The sequence below is a fragment of the Botryllus schlosseri genome, chromosome 8 (assembly GCF_051294905.1).
Source record: "Botryllus schlosseri isolate E-star chromosome 8, Bs_hap1, whole genome shotgun sequence".
In the NCBI taxonomy this organism is placed as follows: Eukaryota; Metazoa; Chordata; class Ascidiacea; order Stolidobranchia; family Styelidae; genus Botryllus; species Botryllus schlosseri.
Genome location: NC_137243.1, coordinates 4,738,916 through 4,759,595, shown reverse-complemented (window position 1 = coordinate 4,759,595; position 20,680 = coordinate 4,738,916). Strand labels below are relative to the sequence as shown.

General features: G+C 40.5%; 2 protein-coding genes across 2 annotated transcripts; both read right to left on the bottom strand.

Moving 5' to 3' along the window:
• Positions 1-10,350, bottom strand: LOC145444478 (uncharacterized). Its single transcript, XM_080322469.1, has 8 exons — positions 10,328-10,350; positions 7,546-8,257; positions 5,821-5,856; positions 4,836-5,158; positions 3,790-3,954; positions 3,178-3,339; positions 537-701; positions 1-351 (listed from the first exon to the last, which is right to left on the bottom strand). Exons 2-8 carry the CDS (start codon positions 8,234-8,236, stop codon positions 304-306), a joined length of 1,590 nt encoding a protein of 529 aa, XP_080178595.1. The 5' UTR covers positions 8,237-8,257; positions 10,328-10,350; the 3' UTR covers positions 1-303.
• A 1,920-nt stretch (positions 10,351-12,270) lies between these two features.
• LOC145444479 (uncharacterized) lies at positions 12,271-13,309 on the bottom strand. The gene is made up of 2 exons (XM_080322470.1): positions 12,760-13,309; positions 12,271-12,700 (listed from the first exon to the last, which is right to left on the bottom strand). Exons 1-2 carry the CDS (start codon positions 13,268-13,270, stop codon positions 12,549-12,551), a joined length of 663 nt encoding a protein of 220 aa, XP_080178596.1. The 5' UTR covers positions 13,271-13,309; the 3' UTR covers positions 12,271-12,548.
• Positions 13,310-20,680: the final 7,371 nt, after the last annotated feature.

Below are 20,680 nucleotides of genomic sequence, written 5' to 3'. Positions count from 1 at the left end.
TTTGTGCAGTGATTTTTTCGATATTTTGATGTCCATAGAAAAGCATAAGATCACGTAAATCTCGAAAAATGAAACCGACACACTAGACATACAGAAAGATGAACCGAGCGGACCGCAGTTGCGTGCGGTGCCCATTCGTACAATAACGACTGCACATGAGGAACATATCGACGTTCTTGATCTCGAAATCGCATATCAGTTTCCCGCGCTTACTCTCCGTTGGTCACACATGATTGATTTGATAGTCCTCGCCCATATTTCTGCCAAGTATCGACAGAGGCAATGGCTTAGAACCGCTGTTGTTCAATGCGCGCGTAACTCGAAACCTCCGTTGAGATGAACCACCAATACCTGCGACAGAAATCAAATTTGAAGTCGACGAGGCGAGAAAACTAGTAGGAGTCCGTTTCTGACGACGATCTGTGCATACATTATACAATATACATACCATGAGTGCAGGATGAAAACTAGGAGAGACAGATCTTATCACTGTCCGATTTTCAAGTTACGCATCCACAGTAATCTCCATCACAAACCTTCGAGTTGATCTTGCACAATTCCTCGTGAATGCTTCGCTGCTGCTTGGCGTCGATCTGCCACCCGTGCAAACGAATCTCGCGACGAACGCATTGCAGCAGTTTCCGAATTTCCTCGCAAAACGCAGGGTTGTGTTCCCAATCGGAGAGGTCAACCGTGTCCAACTGTGAATTCGAACGAGATGGAAACTTTTCAAGCCATGATGATCATTACTGTGTAGTGATTCGAAATGTGGGGTTAATATTCATGCCTATTTCATCGGAGGCGAACAAATAAAACGTCAAGAATTCAGCAAACTTCCCTCCTATCAAATCTTGTCAGCTTTAAAATTCTTAATGACATTACATCTAGGCTTTTTCCCAAGTTGTTGTAACTGTCAATGATTGAATTTGAATGCTCTTCAATGCGATGTAATAAGATCAACAGACTAATGTTACGATACCGAAATGAACACAATTACAAAACAAAAGTCGAAATTTGATGCGTCGATATGATCAATTCAATCTTATTGGCACTGGTACTTGAAAATGCGACTAGAAACTGTTAAAAATGAGGAAAATTAGTATATCTAAAGTGCGAACCATTTGGTATCACCAAACGGAGTTCTAAAAAGTGGTTTTAACAAGACTTTAACAACTCGAAACTGAGCAGTCAACGCATTGACTTGGACTCGGACCCGAGTCATATTACCATGACTAGAACTCGACCCTCCGCTCGCTGACTTGGACTCGGACTTGACTGTGGTGAATTAAAAATGACTCGACTTGACACGAGTGAAAACTATAAAAGTGAGATTGACTTGTTCACAACCCTGCATATTAGAATTTGTTTGTCACAATTCCAAAATGCAAGAATTGGACGCTTGTTCGTAAGATTCAGAAGTCTGGAACGTATTTTCTGCTTGGTGTCGTGATAGAAAGTTGATAGTATAATTTGGGCGTAGGGGAGACCGGGGACAATTGTAACACTTTTGGATTTTCTAACATTACGTGTTGTTCTCATGGAAATTTTATTTCCAAAGTTTTATAAAAAGAAGCCAACAACTCGATAGTTTATATGAAAACTAAAATGGAACTCAATCAACACTCAATCATGGAAATTTTGGGTCGCGAAAATTGCCGCTCAAATGTTACAATCGCCCCATACCCATGCGGGGCAATTATAATAGTGTTATTTATAAGTAAAAACAAACTAAATGAACAACAAAAACGGGAGCAAAACTTGCATAATTGCATTAATCTAAAGATATAGAAGTTCGAACGCTTCCAAGCAACGGCCCATAGCATTTTCTCTCCTTCATGAGCTCAAAGTGTACAAGAACCACATTCATTCCATCATCTCCCTACACATATTAGGCATATTCTACCAAGGTGCTGTTGTTCAGCGTGCACAAAAGGTTGGGCATTGGGTCACCTGCTAAGGTGCGAAACCGACCTGGCTAAAATATTTTGGTTGAATGGGCCGATGATAGTGTAGCAAAACTAGGACACAACATTGTGAGGCGTCAAAGCTGATGGCATTCTACTGTCTACAAAATTAAAATAAATTGTTCACAACAAATGACAAAATGTAAATGGGACATGCTCAAATTCAGGGGATGAAGATTCAGTCATGGGCAAGTTCTTAAGTGACCATTGAAGGTCGACACACCAAAAGTCGATCAACATGAGAAAGGGTGGTAGAATCACGGAAATAACTGAACCCTAAGATTCACATCACGACTGCTGTATGGCCGTTCCGACAGATGATCATGTTAGAAATGGTATGGCAAGGTATTATCTGTTCTGGTATTGAACTTCTGGCTGTTGCAAGATTCATCTGCAGTAGATAAATGGTTATACCAACATATGAACAAAGATATTCAGCATTGAAAAGATATTGTAACGGGGCAAAAGTAACAGAGTGTTGCAATTGCCCCTGACACGCTCGACCATGATTAGTGTCTCAGTATGGTACCTTTCCGGCAATGCAAGTCCTAGTTTTTCTATCATCACGGTAGACCGTGGTAACATTGTTCCAGCTACATATATTACGTTGTAACCACTTGAGGTATTATTCGTCTGAACAAATTATTCCAGATCAGAAAATATTTACTCAAGTGTCCAAAATTCCGTTTCTTCAAATTATTTCAGAGTGTCGCGTCGTATCTCAACGTAACTTCAGACATGTTAGGCGAGATAACTACCACATGCGCACACAAAATATCAAGGCGATTCATCCACCCTACTAGCGGTGAGGTCGATTGTTACATTTGCCCCTAGTTACATTTGTCCCCGGTCTCCCCTACGTCACAAGGGTGCAAGTGTTTTACCGAACTGTTGAATACTAGCGAACAACTTGTTTCGGACAAGTTATATGTGAAAGCTACTTAGATTTCGCTAAATTCCATACAATTCAGCGAACGCATGGCGGTATAATAGACGCTACAGCAAAGACGCATTTCTTTCAAAGGATACAAAACAATCACAATCACTTAGTGGTCTTTTAAAAGACAAAAAGTACGAGAACCACCAAGTGTAAAAAGCATATCCACTTGATTTGATAGCGCAACTAGGGAAAGCCTGCTCCAATACGCCAAAAAAGCAAAAGTCAATCGTTAGTGACCCCCTCTGATAAATACCCATCATTATCAAATCATACCGTCAGACCGGCCACACCGTCCACGAGATTCTTCACGTGCCCGGAAGATAAATTGCAGTTATTCATCGTCAGCTGTTTCACGGCGCATTGCTTCAACAGTTTTCCGAGGGAAGACATCCCTTCCAAGCCGATTTTGTTCTGGCTTATGTGCAGTTCAGTCAACTGAAAGGCATAATGTACAAAAGTCTTGCTAAGCGATCATATCGTCATGTTGCCTAAAAAAATGATGCACACCAAATTTGAATCCATTCAAATCAGTAATTGCGAAGTTCTTGCAGCTGAAAAATTTTGAATTTATTATAATATTTGAAAAAAAATTTCGAATTTTACTGGCTACGGTGCCCCATGAAATGGATATGCTGTCTACAAAAATGATGAAAAACAAATTTGACTACTTCCAACCCGTAGAAGCGAAGTGATTTCAGTTTTTCGTTGATCATTCTGGGATTACCCATCGTCAATGCTAGTTCTTCAAATCCAAAATTTCCAACTGCAATAACTTCACTTCTACCGGTCAGAAATTGACACTCGAAGCCAAATACATGATTCACAATCGAATCACTCCGACTCAGGTACTGGATTTTGTCCAGCCCTGCATAAAACGCAGCAAACCTTGCAATCAGCCGTCAAAACCGCCAGAAGTTTCTGGAGGTGCGGTAGCTTTATTCCGCAGCCGTTAATCGCGACGCACTTCACTTTACAATGCTTGACAATTTTGGCGAAAAAACTGATCCCTCGCGGATGCAGTTCATTATAAGAAACGTCAAAGCGATCGATCTGAAAGTTGCAAAGATTTTTCACGGTTAACAAGGTAAGCTATATTAGACGTACACAAATTAGGTTACATATCGTAGCATACAAATCTAACACTCAGCTGCTGAATACGAAGGATGCAGCATCCATTTATTCTCCTGATATGAACAAATTTATGACCAGGTAATCAATCAATGCAGTCATACGTGTTTTGAAGACCACGGAGGCAGATTAAGTACATACATCTAAAACATATTCATAACAAATTCATGTAATTTTGTGGCAGGAACATACTTTCAATGCTGTTTGTCATGGGGAACATTATGGACACGTCAGCTTTGCCACAACATTATCATAAGATCTCTATGACCTATATTTGAGATACCGGTATTCGACCTATCATCCCAAACCACTTGACCAGACTTGGACAACCGGAAAATTCCAAATTAGATCAGAATCAGAATTATAACTACAGAGTTTTTAATCCAATTTCGATAGCAAATACCGAATTCTCAATTACTTGGAAGTTTCGTTCTTATCAAATCACAAGTTCATTATCAAAACCATATGAACGACGTGGTAAGTTCAAATATGTATCTTTGCTCGTCTCGCACGATACAGTTATTCTGTAGCATTTTCAGGAAAACAGAAATTAGATTAGAATTAAAATGAGAGAATAGAAACATTTCACAAATCAGTTTAAAATTAGATCAACGGCATTCCCCTCAAATTTGTCTAATTAGTAATTAGAACTATCCAGTTGTCCAAGTCTGCTATTAACCCATCAAAATCTCTTTGTGCCACAGATCAAAGCCTCCATCTGCTATGCATCAGATTGTAATGGTGGTTACCGACAGAATGCATTTGAAAAGAAGGTATGAAAATTCACAGCACAACCAACATACCTTCACGGAAGATTCAGAAAGCTCGTTTGCCATTACTTCCATAAAAGTCGCATTCAGATTGCATCGCCGTAAATCCACATTCGATATATGCTTCGCCAGCCCCATTAGAAATGAGACCGCCTCGATATCAAATTCGTTGAAAGGCACGTCGCTCAATTCAAACATATTAGATACGGCTCGAACGATGGGCGCTGAGGAGTTCTTGCCCTCGTAAACCGACAGGAGAAGCTCGAGACGCCTGCGTTCGTTATTTTCGCTGTTCAAGGCCTCGATCATTCGAGCGGTTACGGACCTCTTTTTTGCCGCTATGTCGTGATTCACCACTGAAAACGATGTTCCTCATATGAATTACATCTACGTATTGGTTATAGGTAGGGCGATTTTTTATGACATGATAAAAAGTCGAAACTTCGTCAAAATTGTAGCGTTAAGGGCAAAAAATTGTCAAAATTGGTTACAAAGTCAAACATTTTTGCAACCTGCATTTCGTTTGTATCGTAGATGTTCGCACTGTCGGTGAACTTATCATTTGACATGTTACAGCTTGTGGCCAAGCCCTACCATTGTAGACGGCCCATTATCTGCTTAGTGTGAATCATAAACGGTCAAATGAAACAAATAGGTTGACGTGGTGTTATGCTCAACGTACCGCAATATCCTAACTCAAGCGAAACTGTGTGGGCATTGGTTCTTATATCAAAAAGGGCATGATGAAAAATTGTGATGTAGACAACATTGTCAGAATGAAGCAACACGGTGCAAACGTGGATGACTAGAAAATTTTCAGCTTTTCCAAATTAGATTAGAATTAGATTATTTTTTATTCTTCACCTGATTGCATCCAAGCTACCATAGTTAAACAACATCGTAATAATGTTCAGGTTCAGTTTAGTGAAGTTTGTCGAAATCGTGCTTTAAAGAGCTTGTAAAATAGACAGCACCGAGATTGCTAGATATATTGTTCCAAAGAGCATATTGTACACACCTTTCTGTCTGCCCGATCCAGTATGTCCACTTCTGCCTGGTAAAAGAATATCAGGAAGTGACATTCTGCTATTAGGATTCTTGAAGATACAGGCCTAACCATTTCAGTAAGTCCCATGTAGACCAGAGGTGGGCTGCATTCAACATTTTAATACATAAGCGGGCCACACTACATAAAATTGGGATACTAAGATGAAATTCAATATTGTAATTTGATTATATAGTGACCGACAACATGGAAATAGTATATGTATTTGTATATTTAAAACAAACCAAACATTTATTTGATGATAGCGCACACAGACCAGAAACATTGACGAGAATTTATAAGCTGTTGGTTGTCATTGTAAAAATTTGAGATGAAAATCGGTTACCCGATTCTCATAACTGGATGTAAATTTGAGTCTATGAGCAACGATCTGTCCATAGATTTGCTGATTGTAGGCTACTTTCGGTTTAGCTCAGGGACAACCAATGCTGACAGCATCATAACCATGTTAACTTTGAATAAGCTTCTGCAATATACAAATGTTATAAATATAAATACTTCTACACATAGCCTACAAAGAACGAATCTATCTAACACAGTCGTGAATCGTTTTTTTCAAGTACAGCACTAACAGTTATAAACTTGCTGGTGTTGCCAATCTAAATTCAGATTCGTGGTCCGAATTAAATCATTTACGTTTCACTTTCTGTGATGTTTAGCAATTGAAACCTTTCAAAATGCATTGGTCTCGAGGTCGGGCTGTTGGGCCATCAATGAAATTAAATAATGCTACGGTAAGGTAAGAATATACCGTAACGGCGTAACTTATCATTATCATGTCGACATATGTTACGAAAAAGTTTAATCAAGTACCGTACCCCATGTTAATTTGATTTTTAGTACGAATTTTATCAATACTTTTACGTTTCTTGAGGCTTTTGCGGGCAGCACAAAACGATGTGGAGAGTCGCATGCGGCACAGTGGCTGTAGATTGCCCTCCCCTGATATTGACCAAGTTAAATTTGGCATCACGTCACAGTGCATATAGCTAGAAATGTAATTCTAATAAGCTAGTCCAGTACAATGTCTGTCTGTCTGGCTTTGATAAGTAGCCTAATGCAGCCTACCGTACATCGGCAATCGGCATACACACAAATTGCACATCAGGATTGTTAAAAATTAACTCTTTTCTTGAACCCTACTGGTTATTTGAAAAAATTGTTAGGTTGGATAAAAAGAAACGCTGCACACCATATTTGGCTAAATTCCATCCTGTTGAAGTGAATCTATCAGAGTAAAGAAATGTCAAAGTCACTTTGTTAAATTTAAAAAATAAATTCAAATTTTACCGGAAACTCTATGAAATTGTCAAGTTATCTCAAAAAAGTACGTAGCAAATTTGACTCAATTCCGACCGGCAAGCGATAATATTGGAGTTAAAAATCTTAGATATAAAATAATAGTGGGGCCTATTTACGGTGGCTTGTCCTCCTAATTATGATTAAAGAGCTTCCAAACATACAAATAGGCCTATTATTTTTTCCGAATCCAAAATTTTGTACGCCAATAACTTTGCTTCCACGGGTTGAAATTGAGCGAAATTTAGTATGCATCGTTTATTAGACATTATAGACAACCAAACAACTTCATGTAGTAGGCCTATAGGCTTAATTCTTTTAGTTTTTATAATAAATTCAAAAATATCCAGTTAGTTTCAAACACAGTCTGACACCGACCTGAATTGTTTCTAACACCAAGAGCCTCCAAAGTTTCGTCAAAATGAGGTCCTTGAGGATAAACGTTCTTGTGCATCTTCTTGGATTTTTCCAACGGATGACGTCCGATCAACTGTCTGATGTCCCAAACTTGAGAGTCATCACTAATGTTATCCATCTTGATGAAATGGTCCGGATGACACATTGGATGTATATTATCGAACCTTTTTTGCGAGCTAGTCGATATGACGAGGGATTTCGGGAAAAAATTCTTGTAAAGGAGGTTTTGTACGATGGAAGAGGGAAACGTCGTTTCGTAATATCCTATAAAAGGCCGTTTATACTGTAAACTATTCGGCAATGTGTCCAAGGAGTAAATCATGAAGACCACTTTCTCCTGGTTTTTTATCATCCACTCAAAGCAACGTATCAGGTCTGGATCTTCCAAATTTTGAAACATGTTACCCAACAATACTCTTGAAGGCAGGTATTCGTGGGTGAGGTTGAATTTCTTGAAATCTATCATGATCGGAAGCTTTCCTTTGAGATTTGGGATGCCTCCTTGGCAAATTTCCCTAGCCAGATTATTAATGAAAGAATACAAATTCTGGTTTGACGATGTAAGGCAGATATGCCGGCACGGCGTGCATTCGGTTACTTGACACTCGCAATCCTCATCTTCATCGGAATATGCGCTTTCAACTTGGCCCATAATTGTAAACAATGATATGTGCTGAAAGATTGTAAAGTTTACAATACTTGACAAAATACAGTACAATAGTAAATCGACAAGTAGCCTATACTAGACAGGGTTGTTCGAAAATACCTTTTTACCGGATTCCAGGAATTCGCTGATTAAATTGTTAGGTTGCCTAAAAAACGTTACACTCCAAACTTGGCTCGATTCCTTCCAATTGGTGGATGTGAACACACTGGAGTTTGAAAATTTTGAATTCATTATAAAAAAATTCATATACATTTTAAAATTTTACTGTCAACCCCTTGAAATTGTCGAGTTTTGTCTACAAGAAACGATGCAAAACAAATTTGATGCAATTCCGATCCGTAGAAACAAAGGTACATGACATTTTCATCAAAATATTGGGATTACCCACCATCCAGGCTATTTTTGCGAATCCCAAGTTTGCAACTGTAATAACTTTACTTCTACCGGATGGAAGTGAGCAAAAATTTTTATATTACATTCAAAATTTTCAAACTCCTGTGCATCACCATCTACCAATTGGAATGGAGCCACATTTGGTGAGCAGTGTTTTTATGGACAACCCCACAGTTTAATCAGTGAATCCCCGGAATCCGGAAAGAAGTTACATTTGAACAACCCCACCACACAGCCTAGTGTAATTTCATGCCACGCATACAACACCGAGTTATATTTTGTACCGGAACGCACAGATGTGTTACGATCACAAACACACCTCCTCCCGTCCACTATAGGCTACATTAGCACGACTGTTCAGAATAAAATTTTCTTCAATTTTGCTGGTGACATGAAAGAAGTGTAAGGTTATCTAAAAAAACGCTGGTCATCGAATTTAGCTTAATTCTAACACGTAGAAGCATTTCTATCAGAGAAAATTTTTGATTTGATGAAATAGAATTTAGAGTGGGAAATTCCTTTAATCAATGATAGATTTTCCCATCGTAAATACCATTTATTTCGAATCCAAAATTTTCTACTCAAATAACTGCGCGTATATGGGTTGTAATTGCGCCAAATTTGTTACACATCGTTTCTAAACAACGTAACGATTTCATGGACTAGCCATGGTAAAAATTTTGAGAATCCAAAATATTCTCCAATAGAAATGCCAAATATGATGTGCAGCCGTTTTTAGGTAACCTAGCAATTTTACCAAATAGCTTATCCAGTAAATATTAGAAAATTTGATTTTTAAGCAGCCCTACGGCCGACAGTACTGTACAGTGTACACATGGTGACATGGAGCTACATGACAGAACCCATAGTCATAAAACAAGATGGATTTCCAATAAATTTGGTACAAATGGAGTTCAAGTGCCGTGTATAGGTGTCAAAACACCGAGTTATCTTTTTTTTTCGGTTATCAACGGTTACCATATTTTGGAAACGGGAAAGTGAAAATTTTAAAACTTAAGAATATGGGAGGTAGCCTAAGTCCAGAAAAAATGGTAAATTTCTCGCACTTTGTGACCGGTTGACTAAAAAAAGGCCGTCACTTTCGATCGAACCACAAATTTCCTATTCAGCGTCATTTACTCGAATCTACCCACTATCTTAGCTCTAATCGAAAAGCTGTACAGGATGACGAATTGCCAAAAAGGAGGACAAGGCGTCCTCGTAGGACATTTTCAAAAACCTCAAAAAGGAGGACGTATGGTAACCCAAAGTTATCTGAAGTGAATCCGGCTGCACACATAGAAACTATAGCGATTTCATTTTTTATAGAGTATGATTTTAAATGATTTGAACCCTTTTCTGCTCGGCCGGATATCGATTAAATTGGTACGAATAGAGTCATAGTGCATGATGTTACATTCAGAATGATTCACTTGATCATCGTTTTGTTGCTGATGTGCGACTGGCATCGCAGTGTTTCTTACAAGATGGCTCAGGAATTCAAGCACGGTATTCTTGATCAAACCGATGTACTGTACACATCTATGGTTAGACGGGCCAAAGCGTAGGATTGATAAGCTTTTACTTGATATGTGCTTAGATGACTTGACCATGAACTCAGCATACCGGTCACCAGCGCCACGATTATGTTCAATGCGATCAAAAATGAAATCATAAGCTTACCTGCTAAAAGTATACATCCTCATTAGGGTTAGTTCGGATATCAATAATTTTCACTATCCGGATAACGGATATATCCGGATATTTTTGAATTTATCTAACCGGTTAACCGGATAATAACTGCTGTGTGAGACTATAGAGTATGACTGGAGTGACGACTCGATTGTTCTCCCATTGTTAGCCGGCAGAATGGTCACGGTCAGATGGATGCACCCAAAACAAGATCGCTCAGTGCTTGTTTCAATGGCGTTCAAGGCGATTCGTCGTGTATTTCTTGAAATTGCGTCGGAATTAGTTAGACAGTTCAACATTTAGGTAGCGGTGGCGAGTCGTTATGACTAGTGAATAATACTGTGTAGCCTATGTTACATTTCTCACGAGATTGATGTGATATTGTGGCTTCGATCCTTTGTAGAGTTTGCTACGTATATGAATATAATGACGGAAGATACAGAATATCTGGTTCGTGTGCATTGGCTATTGTGAGATGAATTCATGGAAAGAAAGACTGAAGAATACTACAAAGTGAACAAGTGGAAAGATCTTGAACTATACCGATATGCAATTCACAATATCGTTGATTGAAAATATGTCCTATATTAACTGCAGAAACTCGAGTATGAATATAACAAATAATATTGCAACTGTCTTGTAGTCTTATATAATGCCTGTCCGATAACCGCAGAAACTTGAGTATGACTAGCGGGACCGTAACTGCCGCAACCCAAACCCCCCAATTGCGCAGGGCCCGAGCTCGAAGGGGGCCCAAAATTATTTCGCGAATTAGCATAAATTATGGAGTATTTTTCAACAAATTTTCGCGCTGCGTGCGATTTCAAGTTGCCAACTTTCTTAGGTATTTGGTAGCCTACTCTTCCCAAGACAAAATACGCAGGATTTATCGAAATGGATATATCGGCGAGACATTTAAAGTTTTAGAACATGTAACATGCGACTCCAAGAAGTGCGCCAGAACGATCGGCAGCGAGAAAACCTCGGCCAAAAAGGACTGCCCGCTTACGCTGGCCGAAAACTTCGTTATATATGCAAAATGCATATAGGTTTAATTGTCCATAGGCGCCTAAATGACTCGCGCCGAATGTTCCTGTCTTGACAATCTGAACCTCAGAAGACAAATACGATTCCGCAGGGAAAAATTGTACGCCCGTAAAGAAATACCAATTCGAAATCGTGTGCGTCGTTAGTCTAGTACATTTGGGCGATTCTGTATTTTTTGATGTAACAGACTGGAGATCACGAAATGACATCATGAAACGAAGTCATACCAACGGGGCCGCCCGCCCGGATATGTTTAATTATTATTTACGGGCCCTACAGTTTCCAAGCCACCTCATTCAGCTCTACCGGTAAATCTGACAACGTGAACAGAGAGAACAAGAAATTGATAGCAATATAGGCCTTTATGCAATTCCCAATATTATTGACCGATTTTATCATGAATTATCGAATATTTTCGCGCTTCGCGTAGACTCACCAAACTGTAGCCCTTATTTCGTAACAAAAGCGAACAACGTGATGGGGGGAGGGCGGTTTATCACCCTATGGGGGGCCCATGACCAACGTTTTTTTTGGGGGGGGGGGGCTGACGAAGTGCTGTTACGTCCCTGATGACTAGAACAAGAGCATTGTGTAATGTTAATGTTCTGCTTGAGCTCGACTCACAATAGCCAGAGCTTACTCCTTGAAAGTGTTCAAAATCGCACTTGAAGGGAACTCGTTGTCATTGCCAAGAACACAGGAAGACGTCTGCCGGTCGACATTAGTAGTAAGCCAATGCACCACGTCAAGGTTTCGACCAACGCATTGGTTTCCTTTTTTAGGTAGAGAACCTCAATGTGGATAGGCAGCACTTGCCACAGAGAGAAAAAACTACCATACTAAAAGAGCATATTGTTCATTTTTTTTTCAAGCCATCTCGCAAACTTTTGGGAAATATGTAGGACTTTTTTAGCTTCTCATGCAATGCAAACTTTGCAAAATTGTGAGACAAGATGTTATTCAAGTGTCTCATTGCCTTGTCCATGACATCCTCAACCTCATTTAGGTCTGAGCCAGATTGAAGTGACACAGTATGAATTAATTTGTTATAGAATGGATCACAGTGAATTGCGTCAAGTACCCTGAAAAAATTGATCTTTTTCAGGGGTTTTGCCATTTCTTTACTGTGGATAACATAAAAGCGGAGAACCATGCAATGAAACTGTTAAGACGGGCTCTTCAATCCACCGATATTCTTCTGCATCACTTTAATGAGGTTTCCCGATGGCGCTGCAGATGTTAGACATGTGGCAATTGCTTCGTTAGCTTGCTTAGAAATGGCTCCCAAAAGCACTCCACCAATATATTCAAGTATGTCTAAAAACATGTCAAAGTTTTTCCATGGAAAGGCAAAGTAGCAAAGGCTATTTACTTACCAGATTCCTTGCTGTTGACTCCTCCAATCTCTGCGATTGGATCCTGTTCTTTACCGCACACGAGAGAATCAAACGTCTTCAAAAGTAATACTGAAGCTGGTAATTGCGGCAAACCCAGCAACTTGTTAGCTTGGTGACAGATATTAGAATAATGTTGATAAAATCCGTCAACACCAAGTTTGCAATATTCAGAATGGAGTTGTTTCACCAATGCAACAGCTTTGGTCACGTCTAGTTCCTCGAATGATGGGGCGCATTCAAAGTATTTTTTGCTATTTACACAAGCCCTCTTCAAAACAGCAATTACAGCATCCTCAGATATATCCCAAGTACTGGTGGGAACTTTATGATTTTTGTAATGTTTTTTCAGAGCTTTCACAGTCGGAAAGGATGCTTCGTATTCCTCACAAAGCAGACCTTTCCAGTTATCGAGTCCTTCGAAACATTCTTCAATTTCCATTTCAGTTAGTCCCTCCCAGTCATCCCAAAGTGATGCAGCTGAATCAGTCATGACACCGATTTTTATCCGTGACGAAATATGATCTAAATCTGGCAAAAAATATAACAGAGGCTACACGGTATTATTCACTAGTCATAACGACTCGCCACCGCTACCTAAATGTTGAACTGTCTAACTAATACCGACGCAACTTCAAGAAATAGACGAAGAATCGCCTTGAACGCCATTGAAACAAGCACTGAGCTATCCTGTTTTGGGTGCATCCATCTGACCGTGACCATTCTGCCGGCTAACAATGGGAGAACAATCGAGTCGTCACTCCAGTCATACTCTATAGTGAGACCAGAGTGTACTTTGAGTACACTCTGGTGAGACAATCGATTTCATTAGGTCTGCATGTAAAACGGATCGCAAAATCATTACACCGTGTTATTGTAGAGTACCTACCCAAGCGCGCACGCAAATTTAATGTTCACTGCTTCTGCAATGCCCTCTTTTTAAAGCACAGATGCATCAATTGTGGGATCCTGTAGCCGGGACCGGAATTTTGTAACAAAGAGTCCACGTTCATTGAATGCTTTTTCAGCTTCCACAGAAGTGGGCTGAATAGGAAGCAGCGCTTCGTAGAGAGTCAAAAGGTTGGCAGGTCGTACGCCGGAAACTTCAACGGCTTTACATCCTTTTGACCATCCTTATGTTTAGGTTTGGAGTACTAGAAGGACGACTAGCTGATACTGGAATTGATGCCGACATGATACCTCGCTCTAATTCACGTGATCAGGCACGCAGCCGGCCGAAAATGTAGGGGGATTGAAATAAAATCAGGGGGTTTCGATTTTTTTTTCGAATTAATCATCAGCGGAAATCAATTACGCTTGCACGCACGCACATTTTTGCGAACATTCGATGTCATTCAGTTTCGCGGTGTCACTCTCAGAATCACTAATTAGAATACACTTAACGGCATATCGTCAACAAGCCATCGAGAGATAGGAGCCAATGCATGCTGGGTCCGAGATGGTTAGGCCAGCGATTATATCGTTCGTAGGCCTATTGCAGATGCGATTGTGTAGGTCAACGATAATATCGTGAGCGCCAAACCAATGAAGATGCGATTGTGCAGGCCAGCGATGGAATAGTGTGTACACTGCACATCGCCTATTGCAGATGCGATTCTTCAATCCAGTGGAACTATCGGCTTGTTGAAGACGCGATAAATCAGGCCAGAGACGATAGCCGAGCGCGCGGCGATCAATGACCTAATTTAACGATCTTCTCAGCAGGAGATCGCGTCACATTACATTGTGCGATGGGTACAGACGCATCTCGCTAATTGGCAACACGCTTCTCGTTAATCGGCCGCGCCAACACTGAATACGACTTATTGAAGCTTACTAAAACGTATAAAATGCATTAGCAACGATTCTTTTTTATCCGGTTAACCGGCAGAAAAATATCCGGATGTCAGATAGTGAAAATACCTGCGGTTAACCGGTTAACCGTTATCCGGATAATCCAACCCGAATCCTCATCTGTGGGTGTACCATTGTTATGCTTGACTATAATTACACATTATTGTTAGTAACGTGATATTTTGTCTTTGTTAGTGATCTATTAAGTTAGCTCCACTCCGCTCAGTTTATCGTGAAAACAAATACGTTTTATCGGGCTCGATTGCAGTAGGAAGCTTCAATAAGTCGTATTATCAGTGTTTCGCGCGGCCATTTTTTCAACTTCATGATAGAAAATGGAGTCTACCCAAGCTATCTAAAAAAAAGCCAGAGTAGTCCCTGTACACAAAGCTGGGGATAGAACTAATGTCACCAACTACCGTCCGATATCCGTTCTCCCATGCATCGGGGTTGTATTCGAAAAGTTGCTCCTCTCCCGCCTGTCCTCATTCCTCGCCAAAATGTCTGTCATTTTCCCTCAACAATTTGGCTTCCGAAACAAACACCAAACCGCTCATGCCCTCCTAACAGTGGCCGAACAGTATTATGATATCTCAGAGAAGCGAAATGTGGGATGTAGCATTTTTCTCGACCTAAAAAAAGCGTTTGACTGCGTAGATCATAAAATTCTCATCTCGAAATTGGCGCGTTACGGACTTCGGGGCCCACAACTTGAGCTCATGAAAAGTTACCTCACTGGACGCCAACAAATGGTTGCGATCTCAGACACCTTGTCCTCTCCTCACCTGGTGACCTGTGGTGTGCCCCAGGGCTCAGTACTTGGACCGGTCCTTTTCACCCTATATGTCAACGACATTTTTGAAACCTCCTCATTGAACACCACACTGTTCGCTGATGATACTCACCTCCTCTCTTCCGCATCTTCGACGGCAGAGCTGGATGCCCTGACTGGTGACCAAATGCCCAAAGTCCATGAGTGGACGGCCCAGAAAAACCTTTGCATAAACGCCTCGAAATCGCAATTGCTGACAGTAAATTCAAAAAATAATCTAATCGTTAATATCGCTGGTCAGCCCGTTTCCAACACAGATAATGCCAAATATCTCGGAGTTTTACTGGACTCGAACATGTCCTGGAAGAGTCATATTCAGTCCCTAGAAACTAAATTATCACCGAAGTGCGGCCTGTTCTACGGCCTTGGGCGCTTCATGCCAGCATGGGTTCTTCTGATACTCTTTAAATCAGTGGTTCCCAAACTTTTTCGGTGTGAGGGCCAAATTTAGAATTTCAGAGTACGGTCGGGGCCGCACGAATACTACGGCTATAACACGGACCCAAACAGTCATCATGGGTATTTCGACGTAGTTTTATTTCCCTAGCGAGATTTCGAAACTGTACACTGCTTACCGCTACTTATCTGCTGCATTGGGTGTCCGTTGAGTGAATCAGCTTTTCTCGTCTAAACGCGCGAAGCGCGAGAAATTTCTTTAGTTTCATGACTGAATCGGTCAATATGATCGGGAATTGCATGTTTTGCTATCAATTTTCATCTTGTCTCTGTTCACGTAATCTGATTTAACGGTAGAGCTGAGTGAGGTGTGTTTGTAAAGGCATAGGCCCCCTCAATAGGAATTAAACATATCCGGGGGTATACCCGTTGGCAGGAACGTAACGGCACTTTGTCAGGACCCCGGGCTCCCATTAGGTGATAAACTGACCCCGCATGACGTTGTTTGCTTTTGCAACGAAATAAAAATTGTACTGTTTATTGAGACAGCGAGACGCCCGAATATTTAGATAATTCATGATAAAATCGGTGAATAAGATCGGGAATCGCGTGGTTCTCCTCTTTGCCCACGTAATCCAATTTGCTGGTAGAGCTAAGTGAGAGGTGTCTTGAAACTGCAGACCCCGTAAAATTAAACATCTTTGGGCGGGCAGACCACTAGGTATGACTTCTTCACATGATGTTATTTCGTGACATCCTGATGTCTGCTATATCAAAAATGTAGAATTGTCCAAACCTACTAAACTGGAAGATCACACGATTCAGGTTGGTATTTGTTCACTGGCATATAATTTTCTTTCCTGCAGGATGGTATTTGTCCCGTGGGGTTCAGATTGCCAAGACAAGAACATTCGGCGCCAGTCATTTAGGCGCCTATATGGACAAATAAAAATGTATTTTGTATATATAACGAAGCTTTGGTATTTCGAAGTTTTTGGTCATCATAAAAGCAGTCCTTTACGGCTAAGGCTTTCTCGCTGCCGATCGTTCACACTTCTTGGAGTCACATGCTACATGACCTAAAACTTTATATGTCTTGGTGCGTTGTGGTGCGGTCATGGCCAACGCTGATAGGCCCATTTCTATAAATCTTGCGTGTTTTTTCTTGGGGGAGAGTACCCAATAATCAAGATATGCGGCGAATTGAAATCGCGAAATTTTTTGTAGAAGTTGCATAAATTTTCAAAAAATAGTCTATAATTTATGCCAATTCACGAAATAATTTTGGTCCCCCTTCGAGCTCAGCCCCCTAAATTGGGGGGTTTGGGGCACGGCAGTTACGGCCCGGAATATAGGACTTCCAATTATGCTGCTTTTAGCCGACTAAGCAGTATGCATCCCGGCGTATTCAACCGTGAGTCACGTGATGCACATCTATAGTTATAGGGTTACCATACGTCCTCTTTTAAGATAATTTGTCCTATTTTTTGATTGTTTTTAAAGTGTCCTCGGAGGACGCCTAAATGTCTTCTTTTTTGAGATTTTGTGTTCTTTTTTGAGTGTTTTGGTTACATATAGGGCCAAATTCGACTAATATACATTAAGTCAGCACTGTAGGAACGCTACGGCGGCTATTTCATAGCTGGACCGGGAAGATTTTTTTTCAATGTTAAAAAAAAACCTGTATTTTCCGGGAGTTGAGCCTCTTTTTTTTAGTCAAGCGACCACGAGGGAGAGATTTTCCTCCGGTTTTGTAAGTTATCAATACCTATTTATATCTATAGCTACTGCTCGTTCAACTGGAAAGTTGGGGCACATTGCATTGAAACAGCAGTGACATAACGTTGGCAATCCATATACGCACAACTTTCCTGCAATTCTATAATTAAAACCACAGAGGTCAAGTCAAGCAAGAGTATTTTATAAATATATATTTTATTTTTGTCAATAACCGATTTCCTAATATATTTTGGGGCCGCAAGAAGACTCTCTTGGGGCCGCATGCGGCCCTCAGGGCCGCACTTGGGAATCACTGCTTTAAATCCTTAATCCAATCGAAGTTACATTATGGCATCCTCTGTTGGGGGGCTGCCAGTAAAACTGCACTCAAGCCACTGCAGAAACTACAGCATAAAGTACTCCGAATCATAGCTAGGGCCCCAAAGGGGCCTGGCTGCCCATCCAATAAGTCGCTGCTGAAGAGATTCGGCGTCCTAAACATAGAAGATATGCGGAAACTAGAAATCGCCAAGTTTATGTATCAGTTTCACTGCGGTCGTTGCCCCGAATATTTCAATGACTTCTTCACCTCTGAATCAAAAGCGCACAAGTACAACACACGTGCGTCCACGTCGTCCAAATATCATATGATCGATCGAAAAGATCATCGCTCTATCAAATAGGCCTATGCCGGACCTGATGTGTGGAACAGTATCCCGCCGGCCATCCGACAGTCGACGAGCATGTCCACATTCAAGTCGAAATACAAGCAATTACTACTAAATAAATACAGTCCATCCTCGAGATTACCGGACCACGACTGACCTATCCATGACTAGGGCTGGGCAAATTCGAGTACCTGGGTGATTCGAATCTGAATCATGTATTATGCTTCGAGTCGAGTCGAGTATCGAGTATCATTCATTATTACGTCATAACGTAATGAAAGATGTCCAACCTTAAATATGTATCTTTTATGCCACCACATAGCATATAATGCCTTGTTATGCATCAAATTAAAGATATTTTGGTACTTTTTCGACCATACCGATTTCGTTGCACTTCGTTACAATGTTGTGGGATGATCCGGGCTTCGGAAATGTGTTATGTCACGCAACGTTCGTGGCTCTGTACTATATGTTTCGTACGTTGCGATAGGCCAATCAAGGTTTCAAGGCTTCCAGATTGGAAAATAGTATTGAAACTGCAATTTTCGCTAATAAATTAACATGCAGTGGCGAGAAGCGTATAATTTCAGTACTCGAAAACATCGTCTTTTACTACTCGACTCGAATCATTAAAGTTAATACTCGATTCAGATTCGAGTACTCGAATCATTGTGCCCAGCCCTATCCATGACATGCCGCCCTATTTCTTGTCGCTTTCTTTTTCTATACTATCTTCTTTACTTTCATTCAGTGTGCATGCCTCCTCTTTACATCGCCTAGGCCAAGGTGGGTGTCAGATTCCATAGACAACCTAGTCGCTTCGACATCTTCCTTTCTTTCATTGTATCGCATTTTTTGTGGTGTATTGAACTGATAAAATTGCTAATAAACCAATGACGATGATAATTAGCGAATAGCGAGTCGCCAATTAGCGGGATACGTCAATGCACTATGTAACGCAGAGGTCTCAAACTCAAATGTGCTCGCGGGCCAATTTCCTAGTTTTGATGACGCGGCGGGCCGCAGCATCAATAATAATAGGGATATCCAATGTATAATTTCCAAGTAGGCCTTCTTTGAAGGTGCCTTGCAGACAGGCATTCCACAAATATCGTGAAAATGAAATTTACTATTGATAGCCTACTATCCACGCTTGGCACCGAAAAATCACACTTACAAATATTTGAATAAAATTGTTTTTGTGCCGGGCATAATTTCTTAATAATGAGTTATAGACATCGTGTCAGAGGACGCATCATGGCATCACAAAATCTGTCGGGTTATAATATTGCAGCTAGTGCAGTGGACCTTTGACGTGTCACAATTTTAGGTGGAAAATTTACTGAAGATTTATCTGATACCAGAGCATTTTAGCGGTGTAGCCTAATCCTGGTTTCTGATATAGTCGTGATAGGTAGGCCATTGTTACTGTCATTGCCAAAGCCAAATTAAATCAGCGTTAGATTTGCCTTCGATTATCATTAAAACAGATCAATTAACAAATTGAATAAAATAATTACTGTGCCATAGTAATAGCATTGTTTCTTAACCTTTTTAACGACCGTCCCCCGTGTGCTTTCAATAAGATTTCTCGTAGGCTACTCCCTGTCCATTTTCAACACAATTTCTGATTGAACCTGTATTAAAAGCAGAAAGCCTATAGCCTATAAATATACGCGCGAATAATATTTCCCAGTTGAATAATTGGCTCAGAAAATATTCCACATCATATAGGCGGGCCTACAATACGTAAGCCCCAATATAGGCCTAATTCCAGAATGCTTCTCGTACCCCTGATTTGGGTCTACGGACCTCTGGTTAAGAACCCCTGGAATAGAAATGTCCAATCGCCGAATAATCCATTGGTGTGAGCATTCCACGACCTTACTCGCCACCGATATTAACAATGATAAAGAGAACAAACAACACCCAGGATGTAACCAACTATATGTCACAGGGGCCACAGAATGCCAATGGTTTCCATACTGACCTGATTAGATAGCTATATACCCTGCGCAACGCAAGCTACGACCTTTTGTTATATTACTATTCCCCATGACAGTTTCATAGATTGTTGCGTCCGTAAGAATACCAAGTCACCGTTCCGAGTCGCAAGTCCTTCTCTGATTTTAACGTTTGACCCGACTCAACTCGGGTCATTTTAGGTAATAATCCATCAGTCAATGCGAAATCCAGTAATTTTACGAAAGGTCGCACCAAATCAAATCACAATTTTCAGTCACAAATCATCAACGGGTCATGTTTTATTATCTTGTCGTAGAAATGTGATGTAATAGCTGCTCTTCTACAGCAGGATAGCTTTTAAAAGTGATGTAATAGTGAAGTTTGTTGAGGTTTGAGGTTTTTGTAGTAGTTTTAGAGTGAACTTTAAGTTCTTAAATCTAAAAAAGATATATGGTACTTGAATATATTA

Excerpts from the sequence above, each read along its gene's own strand:
- LOC145444479 (XM_080322470.1), bottom strand. The coding sequence starts at position 13,270 with ATGACTGATTCAGCTGCATCACTTTGGGATGACTGGGAGGGACTAACT. Across the intron at positions 12,701-12,759 it reads AGTCAACAGCAAGGAATCTG|ACATACTTGAATATATTGGT; the intron begins GTAAGTAAATAG and ends ACATGTTTTTAG.
- LOC145444478 (XM_080322469.1), bottom strand. The coding sequence starts at position 8,236 with ATGGGCCAAGTTGAAAGCGCATATTCCGATGAAGATGAGGATTGCGAG. Across the intron at positions 3,340-3,789 it reads TTTTGACGGCTGATTGCAAG|TTGACTGAACTGCACATAAG; the intron begins GTTTGCTGCGTT and ends TATGCCTTTCAG. Across the intron at positions 702-3,177 it reads ACGGTGTGGCCGGTCTGACG|TTGGACACGGTTGACCTCTC; the intron begins GTATGATTTGAT and ends TCGAATTCACAG.